The sequence below is a fragment of the Acinonyx jubatus genome, chromosome B4, assembly GCF_027475565.1.
Source record: "Acinonyx jubatus isolate Ajub_Pintada_27869175 chromosome B4, VMU_Ajub_asm_v1.0, whole genome shotgun sequence".
Lineage (NCBI taxonomy): Eukaryota > Metazoa > Chordata > Mammalia > Carnivora > Felidae > Acinonyx > Acinonyx jubatus.
In genome coordinates, this window is record NC_069387.1 from 29,219,915 (window position 1) to 29,241,691 (window position 21,777).

Below are 21,777 nucleotides of genomic sequence, written 5' to 3' on the forward strand. Positions count from 1 at the left end.
GAGAGGGGAAGACACAGAATCCGAGGCAGGCTCTAGGCTCTGAGCTGTCAGCACAGAGCCCGATGCAGAGCCTGATGTGGGGCTCAAACTCACAAACTCCGAGATCATGACCTGAGCTGAGATCATGACCTAAGCCGAAGTCATATGCTTAACCAACTGAGCCTCCCAGGCACCCCTATATGGGTTTAAATTAAATGCATGAGAACTTTCTTTGGTTTGTTAATATGTATTTGAGCATGTATTTTATAGAAACTTTAAACTTTGCCTAAAGTGTGAATACCCTAATATAACTAGAGAACAAAAGGAAATATATTAATGTGTTTTGGTTCGAATTTCTTATCAGAAGATTATTACATAACCAAAGTCATGTTCTTAGTTTTCACCAAAACCAATAATTGTCACATAAAGGATATGCACTTTTTTGGCAGCTTGTAGACCCAAAGTCCAAGGGGGTGCCTGTGACCTGTTGTGACTTCTTCCATAGGCTCTAGCAGGCAAAATTAGATGTTGCTGAGATCTGTAACTGAAACAGCAAATGGAAATCAGAGGGGCCCAGAAAATGGGAAGCTAAGATAGTCAGTTGAAGGATCTCCAAGGGGATCCTGTCCAGTAGAGTCCCAGCCAAAGGTCTTTATGGTAACCTGACAGATGGGTGCTCTTATCCCTGTGAGAGTGTAGCAGTATCTGAATAGTCTAACAAATGATCAGATTATTTTTTATTTGGAGGGAACAGTGGACCCAAAGCACGACAATTGGCTTCTCTGGGATGCCCAGACATTTTTCTTTGGTTTTAGGTCCTTGTACTTTGTTGATAATAGTGGCCTACTGAGATGATTTGATCAATAGATTGGAAATCTAGCACTCCCTCCAGGAATGGGACTTTTTCCAGGGACTTTTTCAAGCATTGGTTACAGATAACTAGGGAATTTAGGGAGTGTTGTGGAAGGACATTTGTGGTATAATGCAATCCATTCTATATACAACAAATTAATCCTGACCATCTGCATGGAGAGGGAATGCTGAAAAGGGCATTTGTGATGTTAATTGTAGTATAGTAAGTTCCTCCACTTTGGGCAATAGCCTCTATAACTGTCACAACTGGTGCCAAAGGCAGCACTGACACATTGCATAGCCTTAATCAATTTAAAGCCTAGACTTCAGAGGTTTTGCACATAGGCCAAGTGGAACCATTGGATAGAGAAATGATTTGCATATTTTGTTGGCTTTTTAAAGTTTAACAGTGAGGGCAGTTATCCCTTTTTTAGGCTTCTCTAGGCTTTTAGCATTGTGTTTGGAAGACAGTGGTCCTAGGTGCCGGTAGTTTGGTAGGTGATGATCTTACATATACCCCACTAAAATAACCTACCTTCAGAAAATCTGATCAGAGGTTAGGGGTAAATGCAAGCACTCGTTGGTATAGAAAGTACCAATGATGTATTAGGCAGTAAAAGCCATAATAATGGGGGTGGCCCAAAGGAATTCATCCATACTTGGGTCTAGAAAAGAGGCCTGGTGTTGGTGGCCTCAGACCACTCAGAATTATGTTTCCTCCTCATCCTTGTGTCAGAGATTGTGGAGTCACAGTAATTTGTTCACCAGTATCCAAAAGGCCCAAGAAATGTAATTTTTTACCACCTCTACTTTGTACTCTGACCTTAGCATAGGTCCTCAGGTCCCCACTAGAAACATAATGGCCTTGAGTACGTCTAACTTCTGGTCATGTTCATTTCTGAAAGCTTAGAGGTCTGGGTAAAAGGAGGAAGGGTTTGTATTGATGGACCCCACAAAGTGTCACCCTCACTAAGTTTTAAAAGATTACCCCCTTCATCAAGGAAGTAAACTACACAAATCTCAAGGTTCACTGGGATATTTGGAAGGAATAGCACTTGTATTAGTCATAGTAGCCATTACTATGTGGGAACCTCATGACTCACAACCTAGCCATGAGTTGTTGGTAGAGAGCCCACCAATTTGTTCCTTTGAGAGACCCCATTGTTTGGCAACTAGATTCAAAGATGACTTCTGTAAGGCCATTGCCTGGATTTTTCATCAGAGTTGCTATTTTCATGACATTCTCTCCATTGGTCAATGTTTTTTTCTCTAGGCAATAGACACTTTTACCATGTCCTGAAATGTGTCAGTTAAGCTATGGATTGTGTTGTAGATGTATTGACATGATCTTATGAGGAGGTTTGATTGAGACTGATAATCAACATGACCAACAAAAGTGAATCTAGAAATATGATTCTGGTCAGCAGTCTTATCACCTATTATTCTCACTTACTCATTGGGAGTTCCCTAGTCAAAATAGGCATTCTGTTGGTTAGGGGACTAATCAAAAATAGTGGCCTTACTGGTAACCCAAGATGGATGCCATTAGATCCCTGTTTGGAAAATATGAATAAACCAGTAGCTGAGTAGTTCCAAAATCATTGGGACTCCTTGTATATGTTGAGATATAGTGGACCAAAGGCTTGGCAATTTCCTCCTCTGGAATAAGATGTGGTGCCTCTTTCTAGATCATATCCTGGATTTTAAGTCCTTCTACCTTGTTTGTAGTAATGGCCTAGTTGTGTTGCTACTTGTAGGCCAACAAGGAAGCAGTCATTTTATGTTGCCCTTGTCTGGACCTACCAGGAAAATGTCATCATCAACATAATAGAAATTTATGCTCCCTCTAGGAGTGGGATTTTTTCTAGGTTATGCCCTAACCATTGATGAAAGCGGGGGAATAGGTAGACTTATGGACTTTAGTTGTACATTGTGATTCATTCCATAGAAGTGTAAAATGATTCTGATCATCTATATGGATGGTGAGGATTAAAAAGGAGTCTGAGAAGTCAATTATTGTACACTGATTTCCTTTATCTTGGGCAATACCCTCTGTGACAGTCCCGTCATCAGTTACTTATTAGTGCACAGGGCTGTACTATGTCACTGAGCCACAATCAATTGACTCTCTGTGTACCTGGGACCATGTACACAGGCCAGACGGAACTATTGAATGGAGAACTAGTCTCACAGAATTTTGGGTTCATGAAGCTCATAAATGAAGGTATTTATATCTTTTCTCCCCTAGTTAATTGATTTTTGGGGGGTAGACACTAGCACTCTAGGCACTGTTAGCAGAATAGGTTCATGGTCCTCACATGCCCCATAAAATGGCTCTAACTGCAGTAATTTCCTTGATGTCTTAGGAGTGAATTCAGTCAGAGATACCCTTAGACAAAGCATCTATATCAATATATATTCATTAGTGGAGGTCATAACAATGGAGGTCTGTAATGGTCCAATGTGACTCACACACAGTTGTATCTGGTAAAGGTGCTGGTGGTCTTGGACTCAGACACCAAAACAGAAAGTGTTATCTGTTTCTCCTTTGTATTAGATTCCCAGGGCTTCCATAACCAAGGACCACAAACTGGATAACTTAAACAACAGAATATTACTGTCTTAAAGTTCTAGAGGTTGGAATTCTGATATCAAGATGTCATCAGTGATGGTCCCATCTGAGGGATTGTTACTGAGAGTCTGTTTAATGTTTTTGTTCTAGCTGTTGATAGTTTGCTGGTAATATTTTGTTTTCCTTGCCTTATAGAGGCTCTTATTTCTGCTTTCATCCTCACATTGTGTTCTCCCCATGTGCATGTCCCTTTTCCAAATATCCTGTTTTGATGACACCATTCATATTGGATTAAGGACCACTCTAATGACCTCACTTTAACTTGATTATCCTTATAAAGACAAGGTATTTATTCTGAGTTGCTTGTGGTTAGGAATTCTACATATTTTTGGTGTTGGAGGAGAACACAGTTCAACCCATAACAATCTATTCTCTGGCTTCTAAATATCCATGTCCTTCCCACATGCAAAATATACTCACCTCATTCCTAGGTCCCCAGTTTTAACTCCAGCATCTCACCTAAATATCATCAACTCAAAGTCCCAAATATCATCATCTAAGTCATCCAGTTATGGGTAATACTTGGAGTATGTTTAATCCTGAGGCAAAATTCTTCTCCATCTGAAAACCTGTAAAACTAAACATCAAATTATATTCTCCCAATAATACAATAGTGGGACAGGCATAGAACAGGCATTTCTATTCCCAAAAGAAGAAATTAGAAGGAAAAAAGAGGCCATAGGTCTTAAGCCAGTTTTCAAATCTTGAGAATTAGATTAGGTTAGATTTTAAGGCTTGAGAATAATTCCTATTAGCTTCATGCACTATTCCCTTAGAAATCTGGAGTTTGGCCCTACTTCAGCTATGGGTGGCAGCCCCACTCCTTGGAACAGAAGAGACAACAGCCTAACCTTTTGGCCTTTGCCCTCGGCCTCTGGTAGCAGTGGTAGCTCCAGTGATGTTTGAACTACCCTTTGGAGTTATTCTTCCCTTTTCTTGTAGAATAGCATATTTCATCATAGAATGGCTTTATCAATTCACTTTTTTCTCTAAAAAGTCTTACAGAAGTCTGACAGCCTTCCTTCATTTTATTCTATCTCTGTTCCCTTTGGTCCAGGCTGGCAGTGTTTCTGCTGTAATAGTTGATTATATCCACAACTCACATCCAAAATTTCTTTATAAAAACAGTTGTCTAGCCAGAAAATTGGGTTGTGACTTCAAAGCATGCTTTCTTTCTTTTTGCTTTAAATATAAATAGGCTGAGAATTTTCTAAATCTTCATGTTCTGGTTCTTTTTGCTTAAAATATTTTCTTCAATTTATCTCTTTCCTTTGGCATTTTCCTATAACAACAAAGAAATCAAACTGTGCCTTAAACACATTGCTTAGAAAATTCAACTAAATATCCACATTTATTGCTTACAAGTTCTACTTTCTACCCAACAGAACAGAGTTCAGTCAAGTTCTCTACTACTTTATACAAGGATTAACTCTCCTCCAGTTTTCAACTACATGTTCTTCATTTTCATGAAGCAATTTGGTGGTGGGGGGGTGCAACTCTGTTTTTTAAAGAGACAGTCAAAGGACTTATGATGGTGGAAAAGTAGGGGGACCTTAAAGATTCCTGGTCCCTCAAACACAGCTGTTTTGAGATCAGATAACTGAAAAAGAATTTATGACAACAGTCATAAGAATACTAGCTGGGCTTGAAAGAAACACAGAAGACTCCAGAGGAACCCTGTTGCAGAGATCAGCAGAAGAAAAGATCAATGAAACTGATTCACTGAAAGAATAAAATTGATAAAACTAGCCACATTATAAAAAAAAAGGAACCCAAATAGATAAAATCACAAATGAAAGAGGAAAGATCGCAACCAACACTACAGAAATACAAACAATTATAAGAAAATACTATGAAAATTATATGCCGACAAACTGGGCAGTCTGGATGAAATGGACAAATTCCTAAAAACATACAAACCACCAAAACTGAAGCAGGAAGAAATAGAAGAAATAAAAAACTTGAACAGACCCATAGCAAGCAAAGAGATTGGATCAGTAATCAACAATCTCCAAACAAACAAGAGTCCTGGGCCAGATGACCTCCCAGGAGAATTCTAACAGACATTTCGAGAAGAGTTATTACCTATTCTTTTCAAACTGTTCCAAAAATAGAAATGGAATAAAAGCTTCCAAACTCATTCTATGAACCCAGTGTTACCTTAATTCTAAAGCCAGAGGCCCTACTAAAAAGAATTACCAATATCTCTGATGAACCTGGATGCAGAAATTCTCAATAAGATACTAGCAAATCAAATTCAACAACACCTTAAAAAATTATTCACCATAATCAAGCAGTACTTTTCCTGGGCTGCAGGGCTGGTTCAATATTCACAAATCAATGAACATGAGGCACCACATTAATAGAAGAAAGGACAAGAACCATATGATCCTGTCAACATGCAGAAGAAACATTTGACATTATTGTCAAAATCCATTGTCAGAATCCATTATTGATAAAAAAAAAACCCTTAACAAAATAGGGAAAAATGGAACATAACATCATAAAGATCATGTATGAAATATTCACAACTAATATTATCCTCAGTGGGGAAAACCTGAGAGACTATCCCCCATGGTCAGGAACAAGAAAAGGGTGCCCACTCTCCCCATTGTTATTTTACATAGTCCTAGAAGTCTTAGCCTCAGCAATCAGACAACAAAAAGAAATAAAGGGCATACAAATCAGCAAGGAAGAAATCAGAATTTCACTATTTGTAGATGATGTGATACTCTATGTAGAAAACCAGAAAGGCTCCACCAAAAAATTTCTAGAACTAATACATGAATTCAGCAAAGACTCAGGATATAAAATCAATGTGAAGAAATCTGTTGCAGTTCTATATACCAATAATGAAGCAGCAGAAAAAGAAATCAAGGAATTTATAATTGCATGAAAAACAATAAAATACCTAGGAATAAACCTAACTAAAGAGATAAAAGATCTGTACTTTGAAAACTATAGAAGATTTGTGAAAGTAAGTGGAGGACACAAAGAAATGGGAAAACATTACATGTTCATGGATTGGAAGAAAAATATTGTTAAAATGTCTATACTACCCAAAGTAATCTACACATTTAATGAAATCCCTATCAAAACAACACCACAATTCTTCACAGAACTAGAATAAACAATCCTAAAATTTGTATGGAACCACAAAATACCCCAAATAACCAAAGCAATCCTGACAAAGATAAAACTAGAGGTATCAAGATTCTGGGTTTCAAGCTACATTACAATGCTATAATCATCAAGAAGGTATGATACTGGCAAAAATGGACTTGTCGAATGGAATAGAAAACCCAGAAATAGGCCCACAACTATATGGTCAACTAATCTTCAACAAAGCAGAAAAGAATATCCAATGGAAAAAAAGACAGTCTCTTAAACAAATGGTACTGGGAAAACTGGAAAGCAACATGCAAAATAATGAAACTGGACCACTTTTTTGCACCAACCAAAAAATAAATTATAAATGAAAGACCTGAATGTGAGACAGAAAACCATCAAAATCCTAGAGGAGAACACAGGCAGTAACCTCTTTGACCTCATCTGGAGCAACCTCTTTCTAGACTGGTCACCTGAGGCAAGGGAAATGAAAGCAAACATAAACTACTAGAACTTCATCAAGATAAAAAATCTTCTGCACATTAAAGGAAACAATCAACAAAACTCCCAACGGAATAGGAGAAGAAATTTGCAAGTGACATCAGATAAAAGGTTAGTATCTAAAATGTATAAAAAACATCAACCTCAACACACAAAAATCAAACAACCCAGTTAAAAAATGTACAGAAGACATGAATAGACCCTTTTCCAAAGAAGACATCCAGCTGGCTAACAGACACATGAAAAAATGCTCAAAATCAATCGTCATTTGAGAAATAAAAATCAAAACCATGATGAGATACCACCTCATACCTGTCAGAATGGCTAAAATTAACAACAGGTGTTGGTGAGGATGCAGAAAAAGGGGAAACCTTTTGCACTGTTGGTGGGAATGCAAACTGTTGCAGCCACTCTGGAGAGCAGTATGGAGGTTCCTCAGAAAACTAAAAATAAAACTACCCTACAACCCAGCAGTTGCACTACTAGGTATTTCCCCAAGGGTACAAAAATACAGATTTGAAAGAGTACATGCACTCCAATGTTTTAGCAGCGCTATCAGCAATAGCCAAAATATGGAGAGTGCCCAGATGTTTATCTACTGATGAATTGGTAAAGAAGATGTAGTGTATATGTATGTATGTGTATAAGTATATACACATCACATCAATGATATACAGTCATCAAAAAGAATGATATCTTGCCATTTCCAATGATGTGGATGATGCTAGAATGTATTATGCTAAGTGAAATAAGAAAGACAAATACAATATGTTTCTATTTATATGTGAAATTTAAGAAAGAAAACAGGTGAACATATGGGAAGGGTGGGGGAGAAGAGAGGGAAACAAACCATAAGAGACTCTTAACGATAGAGAACAAAACTGAGGGTTGATGGAAGGAAGGTGGTGGGAGATGGGCTAGATGGGTGAATAGGTATCAGGGAAGGCACTTTTTTTGATAAGCACTGGATGTTGTATGTAAGTGGTGAATATGGAATTATATTCCTGAGACCAATATTGCACTGTATATTAACTAAAATTTTAATTAAAAATAAAAAGAGACTGTGTTTCCCCATTGTATATTCTTGGCTCTGTTCATAGTTTAATTGACTGTATATGTGCAGGCTTATTTCTGGGCTCCCAATTCTGTCCCATTGATATGTGTCAGTTTTTATGACAATACTATATTGTTTTGATTGCTATAGCTTTGTAATATAGTTTGAAATATGCGAGTGTGATGCTTCAAGCTTTGTTCTTTCTCAAGATTACTTTGAATGTTTGGGATCTTTTGTGGCTCCATTTAATTTTAGGATCATTTGTTCTATTTCTATGAAAATGCCATAGGAATTTAAAAAAATATTTGAATTTTGATTTCAGTAATGTTAGCATACATTGTTATATTTGTTTCAGGTGTACAATATAGTGATTTAATAATTCTATAGATCAATCAGTGCTTCTCAAGATAAGTATACTCTTAATCTTTACCTATTTTGTCCTGTTCTTTTATTTGAGACATATTCCTCTGTCTCCTCATTTTGTCTGTTTCTCTGTGCTAGGAAAGTCAGTTATATCTCCTACACTTGAAAGTAGTGGCCTTATGAAGAAGGGTTTCTATAGTGCCCTGCAGGGCAGTGTCCTCTGTTCACCTGAACCTGGCACTTCAGAGCTATCTCCTATGTGTGTTGCATGTGCTCTGCTATTGTAGCTGAGAAGTTACATGAATTTTTACCTGTTGTGGCCAGTGTTTGGTCCCTGTAGTGTTAGTGATCCAGTCTGGGGCTGCCTTAGGCTTGAGTTGAGTTAGACCTGGCATTTATCAGAGATGCAGTATCATTGAACTGCAGGGTGTGTTCCCTGTGTTGTCTCCTGTGAAGCTTTCATTGGTGGGTGCGGACTACCCCACCCACTGCCGGGATTGTACTGTTCTCTCCTCAGGGAGAAGAGTCACTGGAGTGGTGCTGGCCCCAATCAGGGCTGCTTACATATTAAAGTCTTATGACATCACTTTGGATGGGCTCTGGTCAACAGTATATTGGAGGCAGAAGATCTGCAGAAGCCTGTGGACAGGATGTATGGTGTTAGCAATTTAGGAATCAAGTGTTAGGGTAGTGCTGGTTCACAAAGGTGACCATGTGTTTAGGCTAGAGGGTGGGAAAAGAAATGGCTGTGGGTAGGTCCTTTGTTCCTGGAGAGTCTCCCAAGGATCTCTGCCCCTCCAGCACATGCTTTGGGATAAGTAAACAAATATTCCTACTTAATGGCCCAGGTGTTTTCCAAACTGCTGTTTCTATGCTGTATTTCTGCAGGGCTGTGTGCTGTGCTGTCTCTTTTAGGGCAGGGATTCAGTTTCCTTTCACGCTCCCAGCTCCCAGAGAGCCAAGCCCAATACTTTTTAAAGTTTCAGGTCTTAAGTCCCACTGTTTACAAGAACTCACAAAATTCAGCCCGCCTGGTTTTCAAAGCCAAATGTTATAGGGATTTGTCTTTGCCATTTGGGCTCCCCAGTGTGATCGGCTTTTTCTCTCCCGTCTCCTCACCTGCAGTGCCCTTTGCTCCTGTGGACAGTCCTATGGGTCCCTTTAGCTCCCCTCTGCATCTCTGCCCTCCCTACCCTTTTCAGTGTGACAGCTTCTCTACATTTAGCTGTGGAGTTTGTTCTTACTGTCTTTGGGTCATTTTCTGGGTTATTTACACTGATGTGAGTGTTTTCCAGTTGTATCTGTGACATGGTGAACTTAGGGTCCTTCTACTCTGCCATCTTCCCTGGAAGTCATCATTGGAATTTTGATAAGGATTGCATTGAATCTCTTGATTGCTATAGGTGGTGTGAATATTTTCACAATATTAATTCTCTCAATCCATGAGCATGGAATATCTTTCCATTTATTTTTGTCTTCAATTTCTTTCATCAATGTCTTATAGTTTTTAGGGTATGGGTCTTTTGACTCCTTAGTAAAATTTATTCCAAGGTATTTTATTATTTTGAATGCTATTGTAAATGGAATTTTCTTAATTTTTCTTTCTGATAGAGTTGTAGGAGTACAGATCCTTGTCTTGTTTCTAATCTTAGAGAAAAACCTTTCAGGTTTCCACTGTTGATCTTATTAGCTGTGGGATTATCATATATGGTCTTTATTATGTTGAAATACATTCCCTCTATAAGCATTCTGTTGACAGTTTTTATCATGAATGGATGTTGAATTTTGTCAAAAGATTTTTCTGCATCTATTGAGGTAATCATATGATTTTTATCCTTCATTTTGTTAATGTGATGTGTCACATTGATTGATTTGCAGATGTTGATCCATCCTTGAATAAATGCCACTTGAATATGGTAAATAACCCTTTTAATGTTATTAGAACTTCTTTTATCATTCGTATTTCTAACAACATTCTCTTCATGGTGATATATGTATTGCCTAAGATAATAAAACCTTTATGTAAAGCTCTCCCCCTTTCTTTCTTAGCCCTCACCAGAATCACCTTTAATGTCCATTTTTCCAACAATCTTTTTAAGGTAATCTAGGTTTTTTTTTTTAAGTTTATTTATTTGAGAGAGACAGAGGTAACATAAATTGGGGAAAGGCAGGAGAGAGAGGGAGACAAAGAGAATCCCTGATGTTGGGCTCAGACTCACAAAACTAAGATCCTGACCTGAGCTGAAACTGAGTCAGACACTTAACTGACTGAACCACCCAGGCACCCCTAGTTTTTTTGTTTTTATCATGCTGTTCAAAACTCTTGTAGTTTCCTACCCATTACCCAATTCCAAAGACATTTCAACATTTTTTGTACTTGTTACAGCAGTAGCCCACTTCCTGATCCAAAAATCTGTGTTAGTTTGCTTAAACTGGCATAACAAAATACCATAAACTGAGTGGCTTAAAGAACAAAAAAACTATTGTCACACAGTCAGCAAGTAAAAATCCATAATCAGATGTTGGTCATGATGTTTTCTTCTGAGACCTTGATTGAAAATCTATTTCATGCCTCTTTCCTACATTCTGGTGGTTTTCTGGCAATATTTGACATTTCTTCTCTTATAGATGCATCACCCTGATCTGTGCCTTCATCTTCATATGGTGTTCTCCCTATATATGTGTCTGTCTCTGTGCTCAAGTTTCCTGTTTTTATAAAGATACCATTTATATCAGATTAAGGCCTAGTATAATGACCTCATTTTAACTGGATTACCTTTTTAAATACCCTATTTCCAAATAAGGTCACATTCTGAAGTAATCGGGGATAGGAATTCTATACTTTTTGGCAGGAGTGGGCACAGTTTTACCCCACAACCCCTTCATTATAGTGTGAAGGATTGTGGAGATCACAGCTAATTATGCACCAATATCCAGAAGGCCTAATAAATTGAGTTCTGAACTTGGTACAGGACCATTATTTTCTACTAGGGATTCTGGGACCTTGGCCCAACCCCTAGTCTTGCATATTTTTGAAAGCTGAGACATCTGTTTAAAGTTGACAGGGCTCCATAATTCAGCCCTAGATTCTCTGGGAGGCACAGAAAGAATAGCACATGTATTAATCATAAGAGGATCATCCTGAAGACTCTAATTGAGCAGCCTGCTGGAGCCACAGGCCACCCACTACTTGACCATGAGTCCCTTGGTAACAAAGCTTATCAGTCTCCTCTTTAGGAACCTACTGTTGAGTAACCAGATCTAGAGATTTCCTTGGGATACCCTACCCTAAATGGTCTAGGGGAGGACACAGGCTTACCATTTTTACATCACTCTTTCTTCTGGTCAGTCTTTGCTATCTGGGCAGGAGCCATGTTTTACAAACTCAATATTTGTCAGTGAAGATCTGGATTATGTCTCAAACTGATCAACATGACCTTTAAGGAGGTTTAATTGAGTTCAATAACCCATAAGAACTGGATGAACAAACCTCATTTGTACATCTAAGAGACCAGTAGGGTGGCTCACAGGAAACTATATCCATGGAAGGATGATTCATCCATGTTGTTCAGTGCCAAAGACCTCATCATGTGTGGGCCAAATCTCTGAGTCAATATACTATCCAGCTGAGAATGTAGATGGTGTTGAGTGCTTGCATTCTTCCAACCCAGTGCCATCCTCCTGTTTTTCCTTAGTCAAAGTGGCTGCTGTTATTGTACTCTGGAAGTGGGGGTCTTTAATGTCATACCCTCGAGGTGCCACTCTCACTAAGTTTAACAAGATTACCCCCTTCATTAAGGAGGCAAACTATCCAAGTCTCTAAGAGCGTCAGATTACTAAACAAAGTGATCCCAAAGAGATCTTTGTTCTTTTTTTATTTCAGGTATGAATCTTAACAAAAACTTGCTGTGTTGTAGGCTGTCTTTTGGTGCCAGAACCATATTTACACCTAACAATGGTAACTGGGTACAACTCAGCATTCAGAGTCTCTGATGAATTTTCTTGTCATCACTGAAGGACTGTATCAGTAGTTAGGGAATTACTTCTCTAGCTTTCCTAGAGTCTCTCTTTTGGATCTGTATTTTGGACCACCATATGAGTTTGACCAAGGAATTAGAGGCTAAAGGGAAGCACCAGTCATCCCCCTAATACCTGAAAAAGTTATGTAACCAGTTGCTACCACTACCCAAAACACCCCCAGGATCCACTAGTATTTTCTGAGTTCTATTGGCATGGCTGATGAAGTACCCATGGAACTCTCAAACTCTTGAAAATGACCCACTAACGTCACTGGAGAGTGTCTGATGGATTTCTCTAATACCTCTCAAAAGTGCCCTATGGGAAGTTGAGGGTGTTTGCCTTCTAGATAGAAAGTCAGTGTACTCTATTAACCATTCTGCTCAGTTCACCAATTTGTCAGAGAAAGCCTGACAGTTGTTGAGTTGGTCAATTAATAAGCCAAACTGAAAGTAATTTAATTACTTTATCTAATTACTATGATATTTTATAAGCAAGAGTCAAAACAGGAAAGGGCCAACTTTAACAATGTTCCATTTTTCCCCATTAAAGGAACCATTTCCCCATCACAAATGCAGAGGGAGATTGTCTCTCACTGCTGAAGGATCCTCAAACAAAAGGCTCTTGCCATTTTATGGCGCCAGGATATGGAGGGACTTGGGGAGGGCTAGGAGTGGAAAAGTACTGAAAACTAAGTCAGAAAGGAGAAAGTTGTCCTCAAGGCTTCCCCAGGAAGGTAGCCCAAGCGAGTCACCTGAACAGTACAGTGCCTCATTTGAAGTCTATGAATGGAACAGCTGGTCTAGGGAATGCTGACCTGGAGAGGCCTGAATACATGATTGTACTTCCTTGCAAAGATCAGCACACCAGCTGTGTTTTAGGCCTAGTGTGGAGTAGGAAGCTTTTTCATATGATAACTGCCAGGTAAAAACTTTGTAATTTTCTATGGGTTGAACCTGAAAGATTACACATAGGATTTTAACTTGGATCTGCACTCCATAATTTATACACTTATACTAATATATATTGAGACACACACACACACACACACACACATTCATGCATACATGTGCATGTGAACATATACATGCATATTGTGCATATACATGTTTTAGAAATCATGAGGACTCTTGGACACCTTCAATTCTAATCTCTCATGTCTCATTCTTGCCTTCCTCCATTTCATATGTGTATATTCTTTCTTCCAGTGTTAATCTTGAATCTTTATTGGAGCTAAGAGCCTGAGCATGTAGTTGCTCAATCCTATAATGCTTCAACTTCATTAAGGAACTGCTCAGCACATACCAGTACAAAAATAAATCTATTCAAATGATTTAGTGATTTTTCTTGCAATCTGCCCCCTATATTCTTGCCTAAGATTGAGGGTATTTTTCAAACACTGTATTGATGACTTATTTGGATTAGTATTGTTATTTTTATCCCTTCACTATAGTCATTTCACTTGCATTCAGTGTTAGCTTCCTCTTCTTATTCTTGTTGATTTAATTTTATTTTTGGAATGTATAGAGAGCATTAACCTGCTTCAAAAAGCAAATATTATGCAAAAGATATATGTCCTTCTCTTTGCATTCCTTAGACTTCTCTCCCATCCCATCTTTTTATAAGTAAGTAACTGTATTATTTTCATGTTTATTTTTCCTCTATTTTGTGAATTTAATATCTATTTCTCTATTTGTTTCTGATTACTTCTTTCTGACCCAAAAGTTAGCATACTAGATACACTTTTTTAAAGAGTTTTTCCACTTAAACATTAGCTCTTTTTGTCAGTTTATAGAAATATTTATTAATTTTATGCAAATACATAAAGCAGTTTATACCATGTAATATGCCATAGATTATACTATACCATAATTTATAACATGTACCTTAGTTTATTCAACCAATATCCTATTCTTAAACATTTAGATGGTTTTAAATATTTTGCAATTGCAAACAATATTGTAATGAATAGACCTTGTACATATGCATTTTTGTTGGTTGGTTGGTTTATTGTTATCAATTAACCTACTATATAAATAACCCAAAAGTGGAGACTGTTATGAAATGTATTTGTTGCCTCAGAATATTTAGGACATAATGAGACAGCCTCAGTAGTATCAATTAAAACTTTTCTTATCATTTCCATGTCAGATCAACCATTAGGACAATTTATTTATAGCTATAAAAAGAAAATGCTATTGTACACTTGTTATAAATTTAAATCTGGAGTTTTCATAGATCTGCTTTTCCATTTAGTGAACTAAATGCATCTCTTTATTTAGCTCATTTTGGAGTACCAGATGAAAATTTAATGCTTGTGAATGAAGATTCAGTGTCACAACCCCAAATGCAAGTAGAGAAACAAATAACTTACATAAAGAAAAGGTGCCATAGTAAGTATAATAATTATGGATAAGTTTAAATTATTTTAAACCCATCAGAAGATTTTTTTCTTTGGTTCATGAGGACACTTTTGAGCATATGTTTTATAGAAACTTTACACTCTAACCTAAATTGTGAATATGCAAAGATAACTAGAAAACAAAAGTAAAAGCATTAATACCCTCAGGCTGGAATTTGAAATCATAAGACTATTTCACAGTCATAGGACACACATTAAGTATCCACCAAGGCCCACCAATAACCCTCCAGTAATACCTCAAAGTATCTTTTAGCTGAATCTGTGAGATTACAGTTCTTGGGAGATTTTGACAATTGGGCACTTCTGACCTGTAGTAGTGTCATTCTGACATAAGGTCCAATTGAGAAACGTGAGAGGTTTAATTGGGCCACACTGTCATCATTTGTTACTGAGAGAGAGCTGCTAGCTATGAAGTTGGTTAATTCAGACAATAAACTAATTTGAAAGTCACAATTAAGCCTTTATTCACTTGTGATAATATAAACAAGAGTCTAAATATAAAAGGGCACCAGCCCACCAGTATTTCAACCAGTGTTTCATAAAATGACATCAGACAGGCATCAAAGGTATCAGTGCAGATGGGTAAAGAATGTCTTACATATACATATATACATACATACATATGTACAATTATCTACCATTATAGAAGTATTCATATTATACCAGTTCTGTAGTTGAGATATATGTATCAGTTTATTTGGCCAATCTCCATGCTTTAACATTTAAATGGTTTTAAGTATTTTGGAATTACAAAAAAGGCTATAATGAATACTCTTGTGCATTTGAGTTTTCATTGCTTGGTCTATTATTGTGTATTAGCCTAAGTATAAATCACCCATGATACCTGAAGACCAACATAAAATGTATATGTTACTTAGGTTTATTTATGAAATAATGAGACAGTTTTGAAATCAGCCATTTTCATAACAGTTCTAGCATTATAATAATTCACTTATGACCTTATAAAAATGAAGGAAAATGCTACTGTGCATTTGTTATAAATTTGAAATCTAGGGATTTCACAATAGATCTGTTTTTCCAGTTCGTAGACTAAATCTATCTTTTTCTATAGCTTATTTTGGCATACCTGATGAAAATCTTATGTTTGCGAGCCAAGATTCAGCATCACAAGTGCAAGTAAAGAAAAAAATAACTTCCAGAAAGGAAAGACATAAAAGTAAGTATAGAAATTATAGGAAACTTTTTTAAATTAACCTCATCAGATTTCATTTGGTTCATGAATATGTTTTTTGGGCGTATATTTTATAGAAACCTTACACTCAGATCTAAAGTGTGAATATCCTGGGGCACCTGGGTGGCTCAGTCAGCTGAGTGTCTGACTTCAGCTCTGGTCAGATCTCACAGTTCCTGGGTTCAAGCTCTGAATCGGGCTCTGTGCTGACAGCTCAGAGCCTGGAACCTGCTTCAGATTCTGTGTCTCCCTCTCTCTCTGCCCCTCGCCTGTCCATGCTTACACACTCTCTCTCTTTCTCTCTCTCTCAAAAAATAAGTAAATATTAAAAAATAGATAAGGCATGTATACCCTAAGATAGATACAAAAGCAAAATTAATAATACTGTTTGGTTAGTATTTGCAAGGTCAGTAATTATTAAGTAAATGGCTTCCATGCACACTAATGAAAATTATTCACATGATTTTTTTCTTCCATGGGAAGCAAATTTGATGATTTTTTGGCATATCCAGACATTTCAAACATTTATGTTTTTTTTTTCCTTAGCATTTCCTCTTGAAAAGCAAAACAATGAAATGATGTCACAGGAAAATCAATTTCCTGAGGAGAAAGTTTTATTTTTAAGAAACCAAGTTCAAAGTAAAAAACTTGAAACTACTAGAAATATGAATCTTGATAGCAAGTAATTAAATGTAAATCTTATGAATTATTTTTAATTAAATTCAGGAGAACACTTTTGGATTTATGAACATGTCTTCAACCATATGCTCTTTGGTAATGATTCCCATCACACTTTAGATACTTATTAATAATTTATCTCTTTGTTTTAAAATTACTGAATTAGATGTGTTAAATCTTACTTTGGGATTTATTTTTTCTTGCAGTTGTGGCAGCTTATGATTTATATCTTATGACAATCTATTATTTATGGTATATAAAGTTAAGATTTATAATATCTTTCAAGGACAGAACATTTTGTCTTAATTAGGAAGTTTTTATTTATTTTCTCCCAAAACTACTTTATCTACTATTAATGTAGCTCCATAAACCTCTGGTTGGTATTTGCATCATACATTTTTTTCTATCCTGTTTCTTGTATCTTTGTGATTTTGCTGTATCTCTTGCAAGAAACTTATAAGTGTAAATATCTTAAAATGCAGCTCGTTGTCTTTTAAGTAGTTCTCAATCATATATAATCTAGTTATTTCTACTTCTAATTACCCCATTTCTTGGGTAATTTTTCCTACTTTTCTTTCACTTTTTCACTCTCTGTATTTTTTATCCTTATATGTTTTTCCTTAGCCATATCTGATTAAAAATTTTTAGACTTTATTCTAAAATGTGAATACTCTAAAAAAACTAAAGATCATTTTAAATATGTAAGTATATGTAATAATGTTTATAATAATATTTCTAAATTAAATATATTTAATGCTTCTGTAAAAGTAGCAAAACTGCTTACATACACACAAGTGAAAGTATATTCACATGATATTTATATTTCAACTAGACAGGATTTGCTTATATCATTAAAAAATGACATAACATATTGTTGGATAAATAACATATATTGTAAATCCAAAAGTTCTACCACAGATCCAGTTCTCTATTTACTGCTTTTATGACTTTCTTCTTGAGGCCCAGAAAATGGATGAGATATCAGATGAAAATCTTTTGCCTGACACTTAAAACTGTTAGAAAGAAAAGACTCAGTAGTGAATATGATAATTATGATTATTAAATTATTTAAAATTTCAATTGATTTGAATAGAATTTTGTTTATGAATGTATATTCTGCTACAAGCTTACATACATCTATTAAGTCAGATTTTTATTGTGTTATTTAAATTTCCTATTTCTTGATTTCCTTGAATTTTGTTTGTCCTACCAATTATGGAGAGATGCATATTGAATTTTCGCATTATGATTGTGGAATTATCTATTTATTCCTGCAGTACTATTTTCATTATATTGCCAATTTTCCTTATACTGTCTGTTGTTAGGTGCATAAAAATACAAATGTTAGATAATTTCTTATGAATTCAATGATTTCTTTTTCTGAAAGGTGCCATTTTATTCTGTCTCCATTAAGGTCTTTTGACCAAAATCCTATTTTTTCTGACAGTAACATAACTATTGCGTATTTATTTTGGTTACATTTACATGACATATCTTTTTTCACCTACTTAGTTTCCAATTTTCTCTATTATTATTATTTAGTAGTGTCACTTATAAATAACCTATAATTAAATTATTTATAAATCTAGTATGACTGTCTTTGTCTATCCCTATAACATATAATCCATTTATAATTATGGTACTTATTGATACATTTCGATTTAATTATTTCTATTTTGGAGTGCTCTGTATTCTTCCTACCTGACCTAGCTTTCTTTCTATTTCATTTCCTTATTTTGGAATTATTACTTTCTAATCAGTCTTTTGCATCAATCCTATACATTTTAAAATTTTTAAGTATTTAAAAAATGTAAATGCCCTTAGTACAATAAAGCCTAATTATAATTTTCTAAATGTGTGTATAAAGTAACAAAAGTACCTTCACATACTTTCAGGAAAGCACTGTGATGATTTTTATATTTAATTTTATAGTCTGTTTTGAAAATTCACCAGAATTTTGTTTGGTTTTGTTTTGTTTTGGTTTTGTTTTGTTTTGTGTGTGTGTGGGGGGGGAAGTGTTTGATCATTTGTTTAAATTGTGTTCATTTGCTTAAATTTTATAAAACTGGAAAGAAACTGTAAGTGGTTCTTTATTAAAAATAAAGAGAGTTAACTTTTACTTTTTATTGAGTTAAAAGTCTCTATTTTTGTAGCTGAGAAAATGGATGAAAAAGCAGGTAAAAATCTTTCATCTGAAGATAATGAAGTTTTAATCTCAAAAGGCTCATCTCAAATTAAGACACTTGGAGCTACCAGAAAAGTGGGACTTACTAGTAAGTATAATTATTAAAAATATTATTTAAAATAAAAAAAATTATTAAAAGATATTTAATATGTTTCTTTCTTCAGTTCATGAATATATATATTCAGTCATAAATGCATGCTATATACTGTATCATATATGCATATATATATGCTACATCTGTAATGTGTATGCATGTATGTTATCCATTTGGTCAAGTTGATTAATTATGTTGTTGGTGCTTTCTTAATTTCATTGAGATTCTAACCTTATTATTTGTGAGGAAAGTATATTAAATTCAACTCCTGTGATTGTTTATTTCTCTATTACTCTTTGTAGTTCTGCCAATTTTTGTTTTATTTTTCTAAGGCTTTTTTACTGTATATAATAAATATAAGTTATATGCAGATATATACGTATGTATGTAATAAATACACAAATTTTTAAATGTTATATATTCTTAGTGAACTGAAATTTCATTCTTAATGATGGACATTTTGTAATAACTTTTTTGTGTGCTTTTAGTCCATTTTACCTAATATTTACATAGTATCTTAATGTAATTATTTGCATAGAATAATTTTTTCATCATTTTAATTTCAATCTTTTCATATTGCTATGAATTATTTGTGTAACTTTAAAACAAAAGGCATTGTGGTTGGTTATCTTTTAATCCAATGTAACAGTCTTTGTGTTTTATTTATTTATTTATTTATTTATTTATTTATTTATTTATAAATAATTTTTTATACAATTTTATTTTATTTTTTTCAATATATGAAATTTATTGTGAAATTGGTTTCCATACAACACCCAGTGCTCATCCCAAAAGGTGCCCTCCTCAATACCCATCACCCACCCTCCCCTCCCTCCCACCCCCCATCAACCCTCAGTTTGTTCTCAGTTTTTAACAGTCTCTTATGCTTTGGCTCTCCCCCACTCTAACCTCTTTTTTTTTTTTTCTTTCCCCTCCCCCATGGGTTTCTGTTAAGTTTCTCAAGATCCACATAAGAGTGAAACCATATGGTATCTGTCTTTCTCTGTATGGCTTATTTCACTTAGCATCACACTCTCCAGTTCCATCCACGTTGCTACAAAAGGCATTCTTTCATTCTTTCTCATTGCCACGTAGTATTCCATTACTATATAAACCACAATTTCTTTATCCATTCATCAGTTGATGGACATTTAGGCTCTTTCCACAATTTGGCTATTGTTGAGAGTGCTGCTATAAACATTGGGGTAGAAGTGCCCCTATGCATCAGTACTCCTGTATCCCTTGGATAAATTCCTAGCAGTGCTATTGCTGGGTCATAGGGTAGGTCTATTTTTAATTTTCTGAGGAACCTCCACACTGCTTTCCAGAGCGGCTGCACCAATTTCCATTCCCACCAACAGTGCAAAAGGGTTCCCATTTCTCCACATCCTCTCCAGCATCTATAGTCTCCTGATTTGTTCATTTTGGCCACTCTGACTGGCGTGAGGTGATATCTGAGTGTGGTTTTGATTTGTATTTCCCTGATGAGGAGCGACGTTGAGCATCTTTTCATGTGCCTGTTGGCCATCCGGATGTCTTCTTTAGAGAAGTGTCTATTCATGTTTTCTGCCCATTTCTTCACTGGGTTATTTGTTTTTCGGGTGTGGAGTTTGGTGAGCTCTTTATAGATTTTGGATACTAGACCTTTGTCTGATATGTCATTTGCAAATATCTTTTCCCATTCCATTGGTTGCCTTTTAGTTTTGTTGGTTGTTTCCTTTGCTGTGCAGAAGCTTTTTATCTTCATAAGGTCCCAGTAATTCATTTTTGCTTTTAATTCCCTTGGCTTTGGGGATGTGTCGAGTAAGAGATTGCTACGGCTGAGGTCAGAGAGGTCTTTTCCTGCTTTCTCCTCTAGGGTTTTGATGGTTTCCTGTCTCACATTCAGGTCCTTTATCCATTTTGAGTTTATTTTTGTGAATGGTGTGAGAAAGTGGTCTGGTTTCAACCTTCTGCATGTTGCTGTCCAGTTCTCCCAGCACCATTTGTTAAAGAGACTGTCTTTTTTTTCCATTGGATGTTCTTTCCTGCTTTGTCAAAGATGAGTTGGCCATACGTTTGTGGGTCTAGTTCTGGGGTTTCTATTCTTTTCCATTGGTCTATGTGTCTGTTTTTGTGCCAATACCATGCTGTCTTGATGATGACAGCTTTGTAGTAGAGGCTAAAGTCTGGGATTGTGATGCCTCCTGCTTTGGTCTTCTTCTTCAAAATTACTTTGGCTATTCGGGACCTTTTGTGGTTCCATATGAATTTTAGGATTGCTTGTTCTAGTTTCAAGAAGAATGCTGGTGCAATTTTGATTGGGATTGCATTGAATGTGTAGATAGCTTTGGGTAGTATTGACATTCTGACTATATTCATTCTTCCAATCCATGAGCAGGGAATGTCTTTCCATTTCTTTGTATCTTCTTCAATTTCCTTCATAAGCTTTCTATAGTTTTCAGCATACAGATCTTTTACATCTTTGGTTAGATTTGTCCCTAGGTATTTTATGCTTCTTGGTGCAATTGTGAATGGGATCAGTTTCTTTATTTGTCTTTCTGTTGCTTCATTGTTAGTGTATAAGAATGCAACTGATTTCTGTACATTGATTTTGTATCCTGCAACTTTGCTAAATTCATGTATCAGTTCTAGCAGACTTTTGGTGGAGTCTATCGGATTTTCCATGTATAATATCATGTCTTCTGCAAAAAGCGAAAG

The 21,777-nt window shown here is 35.8% G+C and overlaps 1 protein-coding gene and 1 long non-coding RNA gene across 22 annotated transcripts in view; one reads left to right on the top strand and one right to left on the bottom strand.

Annotated features, from left to right (window-relative positions):
• Positions 1–19,120, top strand: part of LOC128316318 (coiled-coil domain-containing protein 7-like) — a 189,867-nt gene extending 170,747 nt beyond the window's left edge. For all 20 annotated transcript variants that reach the window (XM_053225496.1, XM_053225510.1, XM_053225495.1 and 17 more), the window contains 3 exons: positions 14,789–14,899; positions 16,001–16,105; positions 18,952–19,120. In XM_053225496.1, coding sequence (XP_053081471.1) covers positions 14,789–14,899; positions 16,001–16,105; positions 18,952–19,088 — 353 coding nt within the window. In that variant the 3' untranslated portion in view covers positions 19,089–19,120. The remainder of the gene's footprint in view (positions 1–14,788; positions 14,900–16,000; positions 16,106–18,951) is intronic.
• On the bottom strand, positions 19–9,118 carry LOC128316320 (uncharacterized). 2 transcript variants are annotated; one of them, XR_008300012.1, is made up of 4 exons: positions 8,801–9,118; positions 4,315–4,745; positions 3,884–4,040; positions 19–523 (listed from the first exon to the last, which is right to left on the bottom strand). It is a non-coding gene; the product is annotated as an uncharacterized LOC128316320 (long non-coding RNA). The 2 variants fall into 2 exon arrangements; XR_008300011.1 differs by having other exon boundaries at positions 3,884–4,745.
• Positions 19,121–21,777: the final 2,657 nt, after the last annotated feature.